Source organism: Myxocyprinus asiaticus, chromosome 14 (genome assembly GCF_019703515.2).
Source record: "Myxocyprinus asiaticus isolate MX2 ecotype Aquarium Trade chromosome 14, UBuf_Myxa_2, whole genome shotgun sequence".
Classification (NCBI taxonomy): Eukaryota; Metazoa; Chordata; class Actinopteri; order Cypriniformes; family Catostomidae; genus Myxocyprinus; species Myxocyprinus asiaticus.
The window spans coordinates 42,327,957-42,347,563 of record NC_059357.1 but is presented as its reverse complement, the minus strand read 5'-3'; the positions used below and the strand labels follow the sequence as shown (position 1 = coordinate 42,347,563).

Below are 19,607 nucleotides of genomic sequence, written 5' to 3'. Positions count from 1 at the left end.
CTAACCTAACCCCAACCCTTGTCAATGCAATTTATTTGTCATGATTTTTCTCATTTATCAGAAATATGTCAACACATAGAGTATGATTTCATTATGTTTGAATTGTTTTGATCTTGTTTATCCATGTGTGCGTTTGTAACGTTGGCTGAACATTGCATTGTATTCCTCAAGTTTTCATTGTTGCCAAAGGAAAAGCAATTATAACTGTGCAATGACAACTGTGAAATGCACATCTACACATTGTAGTGCACTTGGCAGATCACATACTCAGTGTTGCAGTCATTTAACTGTGGGTGGGTGGTGTTGCGTTGTGATGTGGAGGAGGTCACCAGATGAAGAGTTCTTAGAAAGGAAGACAAACAACTGCATTCAGCCCTGATCCTGACAAAACACCTTTGATATACAATTTCACACCTCAAGCAATTACATAGAGTTCCAGCACTGCTTAGGAACATTGGGTCTCATTCACTATTAACTGCATTAATAGTGAATCTTAAAAGTGTTCTTAAGTAGAAAAACAGAAAAGGTTCTCATGCTAAATTTCTGCTGAATTACAACAGGTGCATACAGACAATAACCTGTTCTTGAGGAATCTGGATTAGTGAAATTTATTTTAAAGTTGGCTCAAACACACTTCTCAAGCAAAACATTTCAGGAAAAATAAGTTTGGTGACATTTTACATTAATGTTCCCTTTGTTAAGGGATTATAAAGGGGTTAATAAAGGGGTAATATGTAATAAATAATTTACAAATGCATTATAAATCATTAATATGCAGCTATAACAACTAGCATAAAAAGGGTGATTTTTTATTCAATGCCAAATAGTGAGCCGTTTTACCTCACTTGTTATAAATGCTTAATAACACTTATTCAACATAAGTAGCCTATGAAAAGGAGCTGCCAACATTAGAAACCTATATACATTAAGTTCAGTCAGGCTTTATTATGTAATTTATGCTGTGAATGAGCATGAAGAGGACTTTAGGTAACTAGGACTAGTTAAGCTGGGACACCACTCAGAGTAGCACCAGTCTTTTGATATCCATCTGACAATGAAAGTGAGTCAAGACATTACAGTAATGAATATGAACACAACGCAGACTGTAGAAAATGATATAATCCCTCCTTTGAATCTCACTATTATAGTCTATTTTTTGCTGCGTTGCGACAAATGATAAATCAAGGCATTTTGTTTTTGATTAATAAAGGTACAAATAATTGTATATATTAAGCATTTATAACATGTAAGTTAAAATGCTCACTATTTGGCAAGTATTGGTTGAAAGTCGCTTTTTATGCATCTTGCTATAACTGCATATAAATGATTTATAATGCATTTGTAAATTACTTATAAATGATGACTCATTAATGAACTGACTTCAAAAATCCAGTAAAAAACACACAGATTTTGCACACAAATACTTGTTTATGCACGGTTGGTCAATAAGACCCATTGTTGTTGCATGGAACAACATGTGTAGCTGTTCTCTACCAATGAACAGGTTGTGTGTTGTGACTCTTAAAGACTATATTTTGCTGTCTAGATGAAGTCCAGCTGTCTGAGTAAGAGTCTGTTGTGTTTGTCTCACACGTCTCTCTGTTTGTTGTTCAGACGGTTGTAACTGTGTTTTGTGTGTTTACTGCAGCCATGATAATGATTTGCACATTACTCAAGCAGGAACAAGGCCAGACTCCAGAACAGCTGGACTCCCCATGGTGATCCAAACCCCCTTTCATTCTCATGTCATCAGCATAACCAAATTACCCACAATGCCCTTTTGGCATTGCAGTCTAAGTGTGTGGATCTGTTCTGCACCCCACCTGTAAGCCAACTGCCCTCATGTGGAGTGATCTACTGTGTGGTGTATCCACTAGTCCAAACAGTCTGCTTGGATGAGTGCTGGTTTGTAGGAGGGCAGCCAGTAGAAAATGTCCCATCTGTGGGTCAAAAGTTCTTTTTCTTTCTATCTGTCTCTGTCTCTGTCCAGTAACCACTTAACAACACCCTTGCAATGTGTTCCGACACATTAAGCTGTGGGCAATGCGCATTCAAGCTTGGTTTATGCTTATTTCCTAATTCTGGTCCCTCCTCCACATTCTGCTTTCACACAATTGTCTTTTCTCTTCTGTTTATATCTTTAAAGTGGCAAAAAAATAAGAATATATCCTCATCTCAACCCTTGAAAATCTGCTAATGTTGCATGTTCCATCTTTTGGTTTTCGTGATTTAACAAGAGTATATGAGCATGATAATACTAGAATGAGAGCTTTTGAATGTAAATGGTAGAGAAAACCTCTAAAAAATGTGCTGTGTTCCGATACTTTCAAGATATGTTTGGAGGGGAAGTCAGAGTGAAATCTGTGAAGATAGCGGATGGATGTTTTTCACTCGTGCACAGATGACTGGTCTTACATAAGCATTCTCTCTAGGCAATTACTGGTGAGGAAGTGCTTTAGTGTTAAGTTAAATTGACTGTGACTCTCCAGGTCAACTGCTGCTTCTTGCGTAATTCCTCTGTTAGGAAGAGGCAGGGTACGTCATCCCGTGGCTGGTACATTTATACCCGTATCTTGGCCAAGCTCCCTTATGTACATATTCATATTCAAAACTTCCTGTATGAGCAGGTTGTTACAAACAGAACTTGGAGTCTTGTACTATCATGATCTTGGCTATTTCCTGTAAAAAAAAAAATCATTGGAGGTAGGGTTCTGCAATATAGCTCAAATTTCTCAAAATATTTATATTTTTTAGCCTTTTGGCAATTTTGTATATATATCCTGTTATTTGGGTCAATGACATGGTGCTAATTTATTTTATTTTTTATCTGGATCTATGAAGTGTAAAAATAGATTTAAAAATGAAGTCTTTCAGATAGATTTGTGGGTGGTAAGTTTACTTTAAAAGTTTAAAATTATAATAGTCATGTAGTCATGTGTTTCTCAAATCACTTATTTGTTTTTTAAATATAATGACATTTATATAAAAAAAGCAGCATGGCGGTTCCAGATCATGTGATGCGGGCATTTTGTGAAAGTGGAGATTCAGAGAGGCTGCAGTCTGTCTGTGGGAATCTGTTCTTGAAGCCGCTGGCAGTATAGAGACTCCAGAAAGCTGAGAGTGGTTTCCTCTCATTGTTTTCCATAGATGTGCAGATATCTCTGTAAGCACTGATCTTGGAGCAGTTCTGTTACCATCTGTCCATCAATCACAACATGCACATCTGACCCTGGACCTGTCAGTATTTATTATGTTGAAGTTTAGGATCTTAGCAAAAGGAAATACTTTTGGTCTTATTTAGCTTGTTTCTTTAATTAGGCAGAAGTATTTGTTAGTTGTGATGGTCAACCAAGCTTTTATTTTCATGCGAAGGGCTTTTCTTTCTGCCTGAAGTTTGTGTAGGGCAAAATCTGTAGGAGCGTGTAATTAATAAACCAGGAAATCAAGCCTAGGCCTCAGTCAAACAATGGGTACCTCAAGGTTCAGTACTAGGCCCTCTACTGTTCTCAGTTTACTGTACACAACATCACTGAGACTAACAAATTCGTTTTTTTTTTTACCTCTGTTGTAGCATTGTGCTGTACCATGTTGTATTGTCTTATTCATGTGCGGGCAGAATGTTTGAGCACTTTTGTGGTCCAGCTCAGTTTCATTAGGCTGTTCTAGATTTTTAGCTTTAAATCTTCAAATGATATACTGTCTTCAGTGTAAAATCCAACCATTTAGAGATCACATTACAATGTATCTTTAATTTAAAAACACCCATCTCTGTGGGGTATCTGTATATATACAGATGATAATTAGCATGTACAAACAGGCTGTATAGATTGTATAGAATTTGGTGGGTGAAGGTTCATCTGAAGGTAGCCAGGGTGACTTGTGTACAGTATGTGTTCTCTGCCTGGTGCCCAGGGTGGAGCTCTGGCCATTGTACTGTGATATTGGGAAGCTCAACCCTGCATTCCTCATTCACACAGTGTCATGGGCAAGTTAGAGATTTCGGGTTGTGGATCAGAATCAAGGCTTGGCGGTATACTGTAGCTAAAAATTATGTGTGGATAATTTTGACAATATTTTAAATGTATTGAATATTGACCAAACAGTGATTTTTGCATTGTGACATTATTTTCAGGACACTTAAGCACATTTTACATCCCAGTTCTCATTACTGTAATGCATCCAGATGTTTTTCTTGTACTATTCCCATTGTTTTCAATGACGATTCTCATTATCATTACTGTATTACAGTAAAAAGATGCTGTTGTACAATATTTTTCTTAATTAAAATTACTGTAAAGTGAAAGGGAGTACCAAGAGAGTACTACAATGATGAATAAAAACTTTACAATTTAAAAAATATTTATGTTTTCACTTTACAGTAATAAAAATATCATAATGACCATATTTTTTCGCATTCGGTTAAAATGTGCGTAACAGTCATTAAAATAATGTGACAATGTAATAAATGTTAATGGCCCTAAAATAGGCTTCATTTTCTATCTGCAAAATATAATTTCTTATTTGTTTCCTTTAATTTTGGAGTAGAATAGGACTTGGACATTTTCTTGACAGGTTTCTTGAGACTTATGTTAACAAATTTGAGTGGTGACACGAACAAATCGTTAAAGCGAATCACTGAGGTGATTCATTGAAAGGAACAGTTCAAAAGTACTGTTTCATGGAAATGAGTCAAACAACCGAACTTCATTGGAAAGTTTGCTACTAAGGTTTAAACTTGATGTTAGAAAACTTAATGGCCAAATAAAAAGTGCATTAAAATCCTTGCAAAATGTATGATGTTGGTTAAGTTTACTTTGCCAACAAAATATTGTCAAAAATATTGTATAAATCCATCTTAATGGGGAGTATTGGCTTTTGGGTTTTCTGAATAGCAGCTACCACGCTGCTTTAGTCCATTTCCTTTTCTGGTCTCCGCAGGGTTGACAAACTCCTAACAATAAGCAAAATCCTTTCCTTCAACAAAGCCTGACTGACAATGCCAAACTCTTATCAACCTAAAATAGACTAGCATCTCCACCCTGGCCAGTGACACCACTAAAACACAGCAACACCTAAAGAGCTTGTGTTGACCAAAGCTGAAACTTAGAGTGTGATTGTAAAACATAACCAAATAAGCTGCAAATATATTCCCAAATATACTGGGTTTCCCCTATCATAATATAACCATATGTGTTTCACATGACCTCAGTAAACTGACACATTTATCATTACCATTGCACTTCTCTACACTTACAGTTGTTGCTTTTATCCAAAGTGATGTATGATTGTGGAATGCTACAACACAAGCAATTCATCATAAGGAGAAAGTAACATAAGAAATACTACAACACAATGTTCCAAGAAAGAAGAGATAAATAAAATAAAGGATTGGTCTCAGTGATGTATATATCGAGAAGTAAAAAGGGGCCAAGTACTGAACCTTGCAGTACCCCATGGTTTTTTCTGATTAACAGTTTTTATTGATTCATACAATTAACAAAGAAAAGCAAAACATATATTCACAGAATCAACATTTAACCCCCACTATTACCCCTCATCCTCCCAATCCCCAACTCCACCCTGACGCTCTACAAACATCCATGTGGTCACAAATAAGTATACGCACACACACAAAAAATATATAATAATCACACACGTTTAAAACTATACTTCTCTCTCCACTGCCCCTCCTCGAGAGCCCTCCAAGAATGCCAAATAGCTGTCCCATTTTCCATCAAACGAATCCAAGTTCCCCAGCCTTCTACATAACACTTCCTCAAAAGCCGCCACCCTCCCCATCTCCGTGCACCACTCTTGAAATGAGGGCACTCCAGCTGACTTAAATCCCCTTAAAACAACCTGTCTGCTGATCATAACACTGGTTAGGACCCAATTTTTTATGTGTAGAGTCTGGGGCAAAATGAAATTTGAGTGCCCAATACATCACACATAATACTCTGAACCTTCAACCAAAATTCTTGGATCTTAACACACCACCAAAAAACATGGGTTGTGTCTCCATCTTCTGATTGGCATCGCCAGCAGGTGGGTGTGTCTTTAAGACCAAGCCTATACAATCTAGAGGGGGTCCAATAGAATCGATGTAAAGTCTTGAATTGCATAAGGCGCACCCTTGCATCTCTAAATGCAGACTTGACGTTTTTTATAATCCTAGCACACACTCCCTCCTTCAATACTAAGTTTAAATCTTTCTTCCGTAATCTCTTGACAGAAGTTAAAACTCTGTCCCCCAGACTCTGAATTAGCAGGGAGTAATACACTGATGCCTCATGACCTTTTCCAAAGGCAGTGATCACCACTCCCAGAGTATCTGCTGCTTTAGGGGGGTGTATGCTACTCCCAAAAATAGTACAGAGCAGATGGCGCAGCTGTAAATACCTAATTAACTGAGATCTGGGAATCCCAAAATGTTGAACCAAATTTTCAAAGGATCTCAACACTCCACTCTCATATAGGTCACAGAGTGTAGTAACCCCCCTCACAATCCACTCTGACCAGCTGAAAGGGGACTTATTAATACATAATTTTGCGTTTAGCCATATGCTCGAGGCAACATTTAAATAAATGTCAGAATTAAACACTCTGGACACTTTTGCCCATACCAAGTGCAAATGCGAGATAACGGGGTATAACTTGACTTCTCCAGTTAGTTTGATAGAAAGGCTTTGCAATGGCGAAATAGGGGCAAGAACTTCCTGTTCAATACAAAACCAGGGAGGGGCTTTCTCAGGTGGAAGCAACCAGTGAGCCAAATGTCTGAGACTGAATGCATAATAATAAAACAAAATTTTGGGTAGGCCTAGCCCACCTTTGTCAATCGGCCTATGCAACTTACTGAAATGTAATCTGGGATGTTTACCATTCCAAATGAAGGACTTCGCTATGCTATCATATTGCTTGAAATAAGAAAGGGGGACATCTATAGGGAGAGACTGTAGCAGGTAGTTGAATTTTGGAATACAATTAATTTTAATAACATTAACCTTCCCAATCATAGATAAATGTAATGAAGCCCACCTGCTCACATCGCTTGAAAACCTTTTTAATAAAGGGTCAAAATTAACTCAACTAAATCACTCAAATTTGCTGGGAATAAAATACCCTAATACTTAATGCCCTGTATGGGCCACTGGAAGGTGCCCGGCTGAAAAGGAATTACTGGGGAGTACACTGTCAGAGCCAAAGCTTCAGATTTAGTAACTCTTACACTTACTTGTATCTTTGTCCTGTTTTAAGAATCAGACTGATCCGGGCTTGTGTCATGGTTGGCGGAAGCTTTCCATTCTTTAATGATTCCGTGTATTCTAGCAAAAGTGGAGCCAATTCTGTAGCATAAGATGTAAAAAACTCAGCGGCAAGCCATCTGACCCCGGAGCCTTGCCTGTAGGCAAGGCCTTAATTACCTTGCCAAGCTCCTCCAAGTTTATCTCATAATCAAGATAAGTTCTTTTGCTCAGCCATCAGTTTAGGATGTTCTAATGGTCCCACAAAGTTTCTAATATCCTCATCAGTAGACAAAGACATGGAACTTTAGAGATCAAGATATAATTCTTTAAAAGCATTATTAATATCAAGGGCTTAGGTATATATTTCACCATCAGCAGATTTCACTGAGGGAATGGTGGAAAAAGACTCTCTCTGTTTTATATATCTTGCCAGAAGTTGTCCTGCCTTGTCCCCCGACTCAAAGTATGACTGTCTTGCCCTGAATAGCTAAAACTCCACCTTCTGAGACAAAATAGTATTATATCTGTATTTCAATCGGGTCAATTCTCTGAGGCCATCAGATGACATTCGGGACTTCAGTTCTGCTTTGGCACTTTTAATATTCCCTTCCAAATCCACGAGTTACCGTGCTTTGGATTTGTTGGTGAATGAGGCATACTGCCTCAAGTGCCTCCCAAACCACGCCCACAGAGGATACTGAGGACCAGTTGGTCTCCATATAAATATTGATTTCAGCCTTTAACATTTGTTGGAATTCAGGATTTTGCAAAAGGGATATATTAAAATGCCAACTATATGATTTCCTTTTCTCCATATTTGGCAACACCTCTAAACACACCAGGGCATGATCTGAGACTAAAATATTTCCAATTGAGTAATCAACAACAGATGAAATGAGGGACTTAGATATAAAAAAAAATTATTCTAGAGTAAATCTTATGGACTGATGAAAAAAATGTATAGTCCCTACTAGATGGGTTCAAAAGTCTCCAAATATCTGTAAGACCAAGATTTTTACACATCCTGTAAAGTCTCATTGTTGCTCTAGGGGGCTTGCACACTTGTGCTTCACTATGATCAAGGACTGAGTCCATCAAAAGATTAAAGTCTCCTCCCAATATTATATCATGAGGGGTGCCAGCGGCTTGCAACATCCCTTCAAGATCTATAAAAAAGCCCTGATCATCAACGTTACGTGCGTAAATATTAGCCAAAATAAGACTTTGCCCCTGAATTTCTGCTAAAACAATAATGACTCTTCCAAATGTATCTTTAATCTGTTTGAGACATTTGAATTGTAGATGCTTACTTATCAGTGTAATGACTCCCCTGCTCTTACTTGAGCCAGCACTAAAGACAACATGTCCACCCCATATCTTCCCAAATTTTCCAGCTTCCTGAAGGGAAAGATTTGTTTCTTGAAGAAACACTATATCATATTTCTTATGCTTAAGAAGAGAAATACCCTTCCTTCTTTTTATGGGGTGCCCCACCCATTCACATTCCATGTGGAGAGAGACAATCCACTCATACTAACATTTGACATTTTAACATATGAGAAAAAATAGATTGTGTGTCAGAAACAAAATTATAAAGACCACATTCCAACATTAGTGCAACAATCAAACCCCAACTTCCCCCAGAACCAAACAAACAGAAAAAAGAAAAACGTGCACATTAACCCCGCACACGACAGCACCAACTGACATCCATCCCCTCCAAACTCAAACAGTCCATGTATGCCTACGAGAGCCCCTGCAACAACCTTGCCGTTGGATTACTTATGTCCAGTGTTTCTATACAAATTTTGTGAGACAGAATTACACAACAAAAGAAAATCTATAAAACACACTTGAGCCTATAGGAGGAATAAACACAAAGAGCGTGTAGATTCATCCAGAAAATTGTCCTGAAGGTGTGGTACTCCACAAAACAAACTTCAGCCGCTAGACTGAACCAGCACAAAAAAAGGTGCTCAGTTTCCTCGGACAGTCAAACGAATGTTCAGTGTGCCAGACCATTCGGCTGCTACATGAGTGCAACAAATTACCTAGTCACTCCAATATCTTGCAAGAAATACTCCACAAAACAAACTCCAGCCAATAGGAGGCATAAGCACACAGAGCGTGCAGATTCATCCACAAACTGTCCAGAACGAGTGTTACTCCACAAAACAAACTCCAGCCGCTAGGCGGAACCAGCACAAAAAGAAACAAAAAAGGCACTCAGTTTCCTCAAACAGTCAAGTGAATGTTCAGGAGTTGGTCCACGTGGCTGCAATGTGAGTACCACAAAATAATGTACTCCATTGACTTTATGAAGGACATCGCTTGCTGTGGGCATATTAATGTTTTACGGGCATCCTTAGCATCTATTCTCAATTTGGCCGGGAATATCAGTGCAAAAGCGACCTTCCATTGATGTAAGAGTTTCTTGCATTCCTTGAATCGATCATGTTTCTCTAGACGATCAATTTATCATGGTTGTATGAATCAAACTCACTCGGAACGCAGACCGTTTTTGACACGCTTTTCCACGCATCATTGTTTTATTATATCCATGGATGTGGTTACAGACAAATTATACAGAACAGTAAAAATCCCTCACAATGCTGAAACTTCTCCTCTATCTTGCCTGCGCTCGTCTCCAGTCTGCCAGGAGACAGATGATGTGAGCTCCGCTGTCTTCACTCTCATTGGTAGTCGCTCACGATTGCTGCTCATCATTTGCATAAAGTTGACATTTTCTCAACTTCTCTTCTCAGTCTCCACGGTGATCTCTGTCGCCAACGGCCACGACAGCTTGTGTAGCTGGAAGTCGCTATGCTCTCATTGAAAATCAATGGGATCGATTCGCTGTCTCAAGCGATGTGAACGGGGCTTTACAGAGCCAGGGGTACCACTGCAATCATAAGAGAATGATGGATTTTATACAGTTGTGTGTGGTACATTAAATGGAGATCATAGTGGGAGAGAGTCATAGAGTCACCACCAGACATGAGGAATAAACTCTGGGCTATCCAAAATTTAATTAACAATGTCAGTGTTAACCGACTTGTTGATTACAAAGGGAATTATCTAGTTTTGTTCTATCCAGTTTGGTTTTGCATTATAAAATGTAACTTTTTTTAAACCTGTTTGCCTAGTCAAGGTTTTTTTTTTTTAAACTAGGGACTGGGGCCAAAATGGGGTGCTAGGGGGTCCACGGAAAAATTTCAGAGGGACAAGGCATACAAAAAAAGGAAGACAAAATGTAATATGTCATGAATTTGACAGTATTACTGTTTCATTCTGCTTTCTAAAGATATATAGGGAATCATGAGATTTATCATGATTATTTTTGTATCTGTCACTCACTTGACGTTGTGTCGATGTAGTGACACTAGGGGTCACTCTGGTCTTTGAAAAAAGGCCAATGAAAATTGGCGAGTGGTATTTGCATACCACTCCCCCGAACATACAGGTATAAAAGGAGCTGGTATGCAACCACTCATTGAGATTTTCTCTTCGGAGCCGAACGGTCGATGCTCACTGAGCTGAATTCCCACGGCTGTTCATTCACCTCTGCTGGATCTGATGGTGCATTTCAGCGGATTCTCCCCCCTCTGCATTGGTGCACTGCAGAGAACGCCCCTGGGCGCTTCGGCAGAAATAAAAGAGTATATTCTAAAAAAAGAGTATATTTCTCTAAAAGAGCGCACACACGGAACGTCTTTTTAAAGACACGTCTTTTTAAAGATGACTTTCCGTTTATGTGTTATTCCTGGTTGCGGTTGTTATCTCTCTCCTTCAGACGGTCACGATCGCTGTCTTTCGTGTCTGGGTGCTGCCCACACGGAGACAGCATTCGTGGATGGGTCATGTACTCATTGCGAGAACACGTCCATGGCAACGTTGCGGTCGTGGCTTGCCTTCGTAAGAAAGCAAGCCACCCCAGCGGCTCCCCGCCCCGGTCCTTCTACCTACGGGTATGAGGCCAGCGCGGCTAGCACTGGGGGCGATTTGGGGACCCCAATGGGACCACCTCCACCGGGTATCCCCCCACGGACCTCCCATTCCCCAGCACACACGTCTGCTCTGATCGGGCATCCGGATGAGTCTGACGGCTTGTCTCATGGCGAGTTCGACCTCTTGTTCGGAGCCCGCAAAGGTGATGAGCTCTCGAGCGCAGCATCGGAGAGCGGGCTCGTCCAGTCGGACGTGGAAGCCTCAGCTGGGCTCCCCCTCAGGTACGGTCACCCAGTCACAGGCTGACGTGGAGATGACGGACATGCTTTCCCAGGCAGCCACGAGCATCGGGCTAGAGTGGAACCCTCCGCTCTCCCCTGAACCCTCGTGGCTCAATGATTGGTTCCTGGGCTCGCGGCACCTCTCACAGCCATGCCCCACCCCAGTTCCTTTCTTCCCGGAAGTGCATGAGGAGCTGACAAGGTCGTGGGAGGCACCTTTTACTGCCCGGTCCCGATCTTTCAGCTCCCCTGCCCTCACTACCCTCGATGGTGGGGCGGCCAAGGGCTATTTGGTGATCCCCTCGGTGGATAAGGCACCCAAAGCTCCCGTCCAAGGCCTGGAGCTTTACGTCATCCCTGACGGCCAAAGCCTATGGTGCCGCTGGACAAGCCGCCTCTGCCCTGCACGCCATGGCTCTCCTGCAAGTCCACCAAGCCAAGGCGCTTAAGGAACTGCACGAGGGTAGTTCCGCCCTGGGATTGATGCAGGAGCTGCACTCGATGACCGACCTTACTCTCCGGGCGATGAAGGTCACGGCGCGGTCTCTCGGGCGGGCGATGTCCACCTTGGTGGTCCAGGAGCGCCAACTTTGGCTCAACCTGGTCGAGATGGGAGAGGCTGACAAGGCACGGTTCCATGGCGGCCCCATTTCCCAGGTTGGCCTGTTCGGCGACACCGTCGAGGATTTTGCCCAGCAGTTCTTGGCGGTGAAGCAGCAGACAGAAGCTATCCGGCACATCCTGCCCTGGTGCGGCTCAAGATCCCGCACCCCGTCTGCTCGTCGCCAAGGGCGTTCTCCAGCAGTGACTGCACCGGCTCTGCCGCAGCCTGCCCCTGCGGCCCGGCCCCGGCCCACCGCAGGAAGCAGACGCCATCCGTCTCACGGGCGGCTGCCAAGAACCCGAGAAAGTCTTCGAAGCGCCCCTGAGACGGGCGACCCAGGGACGAGGAAACCCCCTGCTCTGGAGCTGGTATGCAACCACTCCATCCCCCGGTGGAGGGCCGGGAGGAGAATCTTTTGTTACCTTTTCATTTAATTTCACCGCATGCCCAAGTGGCTGCGGTACCCAAGAGTTCAGCAAAAGAGCGGTTTCCTTGTTCCCTGGGTCACATACCCGGTGCGCACGGCCGTCATTACGACAACCGTCCACCATTCCATTTTGGCAGGTATGGCGCTCCAGCGGTGGTCTCCCCACCCCTGTGCGCCCAGCTGTAGCACAAATCCACCCCCGATGTGACGGTCTCCACGGGTCACGAGGACATGCCTCTTCCTCCCCTGTCCCAGGCTGTTCCGGGGGTGGTCACAAGGAGCAAGGTAAGTGCTTCGATTTCCCTGAACTCAGCACGGCCACGACCCGCCGGTACGTCCAATGAGATTGTCCCCTTGGTCCCCCTCGCCCGGAGCTTGGACGCGTGGCTTGCGCTTTCCAACCCGTCACGATGGCTGGTCCGGACCTTCCGACTCGGCTACGCAATTCAGTTCGCCAGGCGTCCGCCCAGGTTCAGCGGCGTCCACTTCACCTCGGTGAAGGGCGAGAATGCCACTACCTTGCGCGCAAAAATCGCTACCCTCCTACGGAACGGTACGATAGAGCCTGTCCCTCCGGCCAAGATGAAGAAGGGGTTTTACAGCCTCTGGAATCTCCATGTCTGGCCCCTGGATGGGACGTGGAAGACTTAAGTGGCCTACCACCTGTGGTGGTAGACATGATCACTCAGTTTAGGGCCCCCTCTACGAGGCGCCTGTATGACTTGAAGTGGCGTCTGTTCGCTAAGCGGTGTACTTCCTGATGTGAAGACCCCCAGAGATGCGCAGTCGGATTGGTGCTTTCCTTCCTGCAGGAGAGGTTGGAAGGGCGGCTGTCCCCCTCCACCTTGAAGATGTATGTTACCGCTATAGCGGCACACCACGACACAGTGGATGATAGGTCCTTAGGGAAGCACGATCTGATCACCAGGTTCCTGAGAGGCGCCAGGAGGTTGAATCCCTTCAGACCGCACCTCATTCCCTCATGGGACCTCTCTGTAGTTCTTAAGGGTATACAGGGAGCCCCCTTTGAGCCCCTGCAGTCAGCTGAGCTTAAAGCACTCACTTTGAAGACTGCCCTCCTGACTGCACTCACTTCCGTCAAGAGGGTAGGAGACCTACAAGCGTTCTCTGTCAGCGAAACGTGCCTGGAGTTTGGTCCGGGCTACTCTTACGTGAGCCTGAGACCCCAACTGGGCTATGTGCCCAAGGTTCCCACGACCCCTTTTAGGGATCAGGTGGTGAACCTGCAAGCGCTGCTCCAGGGAGGCAGACCCAGCCCTGACGTTGCTGTGTGCGGTGCGCACTTTACGCATCTATTTGGATCGCACGCAGAGCTTTAGAGTCTCTGAGCAGCTCTTTGTCTGCTTTGGTGGACAGGGGAAAGGAAGCGCTGTCTCCAAGCAGAGGATCGCCCACTGGCTCATTGACACCATAGCGATGGCATATCACGCTCAGGACATGCCACCCCCGGCAGGGCTACGAGCCCATTCTACCAGGAGTGTGGCGGCCTCCTGGGCCTTGACCAGTGGCGCCTCTCTAACAGACATTTTCAGAGCAGCGGGCTGGGCAACACCCAACACCTTTGCGAGGTTCTACAATCTCAGGGTGGAACTGGTTTCGTCCCATGTAGTGGCAGGCACAAGCAGGTAAGTCCGGGACAGCTGGCCGGGTGTATCGCTTGCGCATAGCGCCTTTCACCTCCCCTGAGCTGAAGACATGCGCTGTGGACTCCCAGTAGTGTTCACAAACTGTGTTCCCTGGATGATTTCCTCCGAGCCCTGTGGCAGACGAGTTTGCGGAGAAACTCGCTGCCGGCTCAGTACATGTGCTAACTAAGCCCTGAACTGGGGTAGGTGCTCCGCATGCATTGGTTCCCCATAGGTAACCCCATGCGATGTATGTCATCCGCTAATTCGTTTCCCTGTTGGTAAACTGCGTCTTCTTGTGCAGAGGTCCCTCTGCCCCAGTCACCATGTTTGTAGAAACTCCTCCCCCGTAGGGTAGGACCTACCAAGGGACTTTTCCACATGACATACTTCTGACAAAGCTCGGCAAGACCATGTGACATATTTCCACTCAAATACCACCCCCCCCCCCTCTGGGCGGGGTGTGGTCTCCGCGGTGTCTTCCCCTTGGGAGTGACACCCCCCCGATGTAGACCTGGTGGCCCCAGTCGGTTAACAAATTTCACTCTTTTTTTGGGGAGAGAAGAAAAAAAGAGAGGATAAGAGGCCATGACTGGGCTAGCCTGTCTCTATATTTTGGGCAGTCAACTTGTCCCCGAAGGGCCGTTCGACACTCATAACAGCATTGGGGGAGGTTACGTGTCGGCCTGGTGTGCTGGCTACGAGGCACACAGTGGTCTGCCCATCACACACCGCCAGTTCAAGTAACACAGTTCAGCCAGTTGTGGCGTTTCGTATAGGGACCACTAGTGTCACTACATCGACACAACGTCGAGTGAGTGACAGATAGGGAACGTCCTGGTTACTTGCGTAACCTCCGTTCCCTGATGGAGGGAACGAGACGTTGTGTCCCTCCTGCCACAACGCTGGACTACCCGCTGAAATGGCCGAGACCTTGTCTCGGCTCCTCAACACAAAACCTGAATGAGTGGTTGCGCACCAGCTCCTTTTATACCCGTATGTTCGGGGGAGTGGTATGGAAATACCACTCGCCAATTTTTATTGGCCTTTTTTCAAAGACCAGAGGTGTTTCGGGCTCCCAAGAGTGAACCCTAGTGACACTACATCGACACAACATCTCGTTCCCTCCATCAGGGAACGTAGGTTACGCATGTAACCAGGACGTTTTTAACAGTAAGAAATAAAAACCAATCTGCATGTTATTGTGGAAACATTTCTAATGTATTTTTACAGTATGTATTGTAAAAAATAATGTATGTACAGCTTTACAAATATATTTAGATTGATTATGTTTATACCATATGTTTTAATCTAACATGAATAAAATTATGTACTGTCAACCTAATACTTAGTAAAGATTTTCTAGATAATATTTTAATAATTTTCTTTGGCCTTCTGTGACAATCAGTGTTGGGTAAGTTACCTTTATAATTACTTCTCTGAAATTGTAATCAGATTACATTATTCAGTACTTCATGGGGAAGTAATCACATTACTAATTAAGCTACTTTCAAGTTAATTAAATAAAAAAGACAGAAATGTTTATTGTTCCTCATTGTTCATTTTCACACTCAAGTCATACACTCAGCACCACACATTTCTCCCTTATAATGACTCGAAATATTAACATAATTCATGTTTTAAATGTATTCTACATAAAGAATTTTATTTTAGAAGTAGGCTATGTGTCCATCCCAAGTAATGTACTTAAAAGTAATTAAATTAACTGAAAGTCGGTAATTATAATCTGATAACTCGAATTTACAATTACACAATTGTTTGCTTCTTATATTTTAGGAAGTGGGTCCCTCGCAAGAGGATCATCATATTTGGGGGTCCTTGGCATCAAAAAGTTTGAAAACCCCTGCTCTGCTCAATAACTCTATCAGTCCTGTTGCCATTCTGGGAGAGTGCAGACATACACCACCTGCAACCAGACCAAGAGTAAGTTCATTATTGACTTATGAACACATGCTGTTTGTTTTTGTTTTACGTCATCTGTGGTCATTCAGTCTATAGCTGTTCGGTGTAGTCAGGACGAGGCATGTTTTACAGTAATGTTGATCATTTGCAGGACATTTGGTCGGATATGGGTGAACTTTGGACCCAACAGATGGTTAAACCTAGTGTTGAACAGGAAATCTTGTTGAGAGCGATCACTAATTGCATGAAAACTGAAACTTGCTCTCTAATACATAAACAGAAATCTGTGAAACAGACTTTAGTGACAAAGCCGTTTCCTCCCGTAAGGTTGATTAATTCATTTTGTGTTTCAGAGCTATTCAAATCAATTGCATTTTAATGAATTATCAGGTTGCCTGGGAAGAATGAAACAGATGTGACTTATGTCATAGAGCGACCATAAGATCAGGTTGTTAAAATGTGCACACAGTGGGCCTCTAATTTCTGTGTAAATTTACACAGAAATTGACACAGACATTTTGTTCTGCTCATGTTTCATGAATAAAGTATGTTTATTTGGTATGTGAGAAGAGAATAGCTGTGGTGCATACAGTGTGTCAAGCAGATTGAATTATGATTATTATGGTAAGATTACACAGTAAAGGTCTATTGATTCTGAGTTCAGTCCAATCTAGGATTTGCAATTATTAGATATGAAGTTCACTTGGGAATTGCTGATTAAATATTTGTTATCAGTGTAAAAGTGGGTTTACATTTGAGCAGGGCCGCCACACCCTATACGCAGATTACACAGTCTACGTTGGGCACCAACCCCCTAGGGGGCCACCAAAAAGTCCACTGGCTGCCCTTCCTCGCACGTTATATATTATTAAAGAACCCGATAGCAGTCACTGAAAACTCTCCCCATCTGACAATCGCCTTAGTTTTATTGATGCTTTTAACCGATATTTAGACTTTTCTGCTTAATCGTTTATCGCTTTTAATCATTAAATCTACCAATAAATGGTTCCATCTGGTATTTATGTTTGTTGTAAAGTATATAAGTTGTAAAGTATGTATATAATATGGTATTATTATTATTATTATTATTATTATTATTATTATTATTTTATATATATATATTTTAAAAGAGATGTATCCCCTTTTCTCCCAATTTGGAATGCCCAATTCCCACTTCTGAGTAGGTCCTCGTGGTGGCGTGGTTACTCACCTCAATCCGGGTGGCGATGGACAAGTCCCAGTTGCCTCCACTTCTGAGACAGTCAATCTTATCACGTGGCTCGTTGTGCATGACACCGCGGAGACTCCCAGCATGTGAAGGCTCATGCTACTCTCCGTGATCCATGCACAACTTACCACATGCCCCATTGAGAGCGAGAACCACTAATTGCGACCACGAGGAGGTTACCCCATGTGACTCAACCCTCCCTAGCAACCGGGCCAATTTGGTTGCTTAGGAGACCTGGCTGGAGTCACTCGGCACACCCTGGATTCAAACTCGTGACTCCAGGGGTGGTAGTCAGCGTCAATACTCGCTGAGTTACCCAGGCCCCGTATTATTATTATTATTATTAAAATATTTGTAGGCTCATGCTATTATGATTTTATTGTTGTGTTCTAATGATTTTTAGTTATTGTTGTTATTAAATATCAGTTCTGTATATCGGTTATCGGACAAGTTAACCAACATAATCAGTATTAGTTGTAAAAAAAAATTATATCAGTAGATCTCTGTATAAAAACAGTAAAAATTGTACACTTTTCTGCCTAATCTGCTATTGTTTTAAAACATCAAATATATGGATAAATGGTGCCATCTGGTACTTGTATTTTTATAAAGTGGTAAAGTATACATATAATATGGTATTATTATTATTATTTTTTAAATATTCATTGGCTGACGCTATTATGTTTTAATTGTTGCAGTCTAATTATTTTTAGTTGTTATTAAATATCGGCCTGCATATCGGTTATCAGAAATGTTAACATAAGAAAATCAGGATTGGTTGTAAAAAAATATATATATCGGTCGATCTCTGTCTAAAAACAGGAAAAACTGCACACATTTCTGCTTAATCTCCATTAAATCTACCGATAAATAGTGCCGTCTGGTATTTATATTTTTATAACATTGTAAAGTTTATATATATATATATATATATACACTGGCGGTGAAAAGTTTGGAATAATGTACAGATTTTGTTGTTTTGGAAGGAAATTGGTACTTTAATTTACCAAAGTGTCATTCAGCTGATCACAAAGTATAGTCAGGACATTACTGATGTAAAAAACAGCAACATCACTATTTGAAAAAAGTCATTTTTGATCAAATCTAGACAGGCCACATTTCCAGCAGCCATCACTGCAACACCTCATCCTTGAGTAATCATGCTAAATTGCTAATATATATATATATATATATATATATATATATATATATATATATATATATATATATATATATATATAAATATGGTATTATTATTATTATTATTATTATTATACAAATATTAATTGGCTAATGCTATTATGTTTTGCAGTATAATGATTTTTAGTTATTACTGTTATTTAATATCGGGTCTTCATATCGGTTATTGGATATGTTAGCATAAAAATAATTTTATTTATATATATAATAAAAATATTGCTCAATCTCGATCTAAAAACAGTACAACTATACAATGCATAAACCTTATGTGTCTAGATTAATTAGTATGTGCCACTAAACATGTATTCATAAAGTTTTTCTGTTCACATTTATACCTGGAACAAGAAATTAAAAAGCCCCAAAATCAATGTTTATTGTTTTTTGGAGAGTGTGAGCAATGGAGAGGTGATGGAAATGTCTCATTCATAGAATACATGCTCACAGAGTCATATATGGTTGAAATACCTGTTACTCTGTCAACTGTCAGTTAAAAATTAGCTCTCATTTGTCAAATGTTTGCCTAGTCAAAGCTACATACCTGCATAGTATCGCTTACATTCATTTTAATATACAAATCTAATCATTAAGGCCTGTTTGGACAACATGAGCATTACAGTTCCCTGTGTCTACTTTGTTTTGTGATTTTAGGGAGTCTTACAAGCATTTATCAAGAAATGACCAATTTAATTCCCCTCAATTAAAAAAACAAAACAAAAAACAATTCAGTTCATCTGTATAACAAATGCTGTTGCTTGCCCTGTATGTCCAGTTTATTTCCACACTTTAAAAAGTTTCCAGGATTGTACCAGATTTAACAGTAATTTCTTACAGAATTTTACTGTAACATCAATGCTTTCATAACACAACAAATTACTGGAAAAAAATAAAATAAAAATAACATTATCAAACTGCATTGTGGGATAATAGTGTTTCATTTGAAGTTACCATTACGGTGTTTAGTGTTCACTCTGTTGCACTGTTACATGGAGAAAATTGAGTGATTGACATTAAACTTTGATCATAATGTGCCATTTACTGAGGTCCAATTCTATGTGTTAAAAAAATACAAATACTATAAGTAATGGATAATCCATGGCTAAGCT

At 41.6% G+C, this 19,607-nt stretch overlaps 1 protein-coding gene across 2 annotated transcripts in view; it reads left to right on the top strand.

Moving 5' to 3' along the window:
- The window catches only part of LOC127451167 (Na(+)/H(+) exchange regulatory cofactor NHE-RF1-like), a 74,527-nt gene that overhangs the window by 3,861 nt on the left and 51,059 nt on the right, over positions 1 to 19,607 (top strand). Inside the window, exon 2 of one of the 2 annotated variants that reach the window (XM_051715649.1) lies at positions 15,951 to 16,097. The exons of the other annotated variant lie outside the window; for it this stretch is intronic. Within the exon in view, the coding sequence (XP_051571609.1) occupies positions 15,951 to 16,097 (147 nt within the window). The remainder of the gene's footprint in view (positions 1 to 15,950; positions 16,098 to 19,607) is intronic. 2 annotated transcript variants of the gene reach the window in all.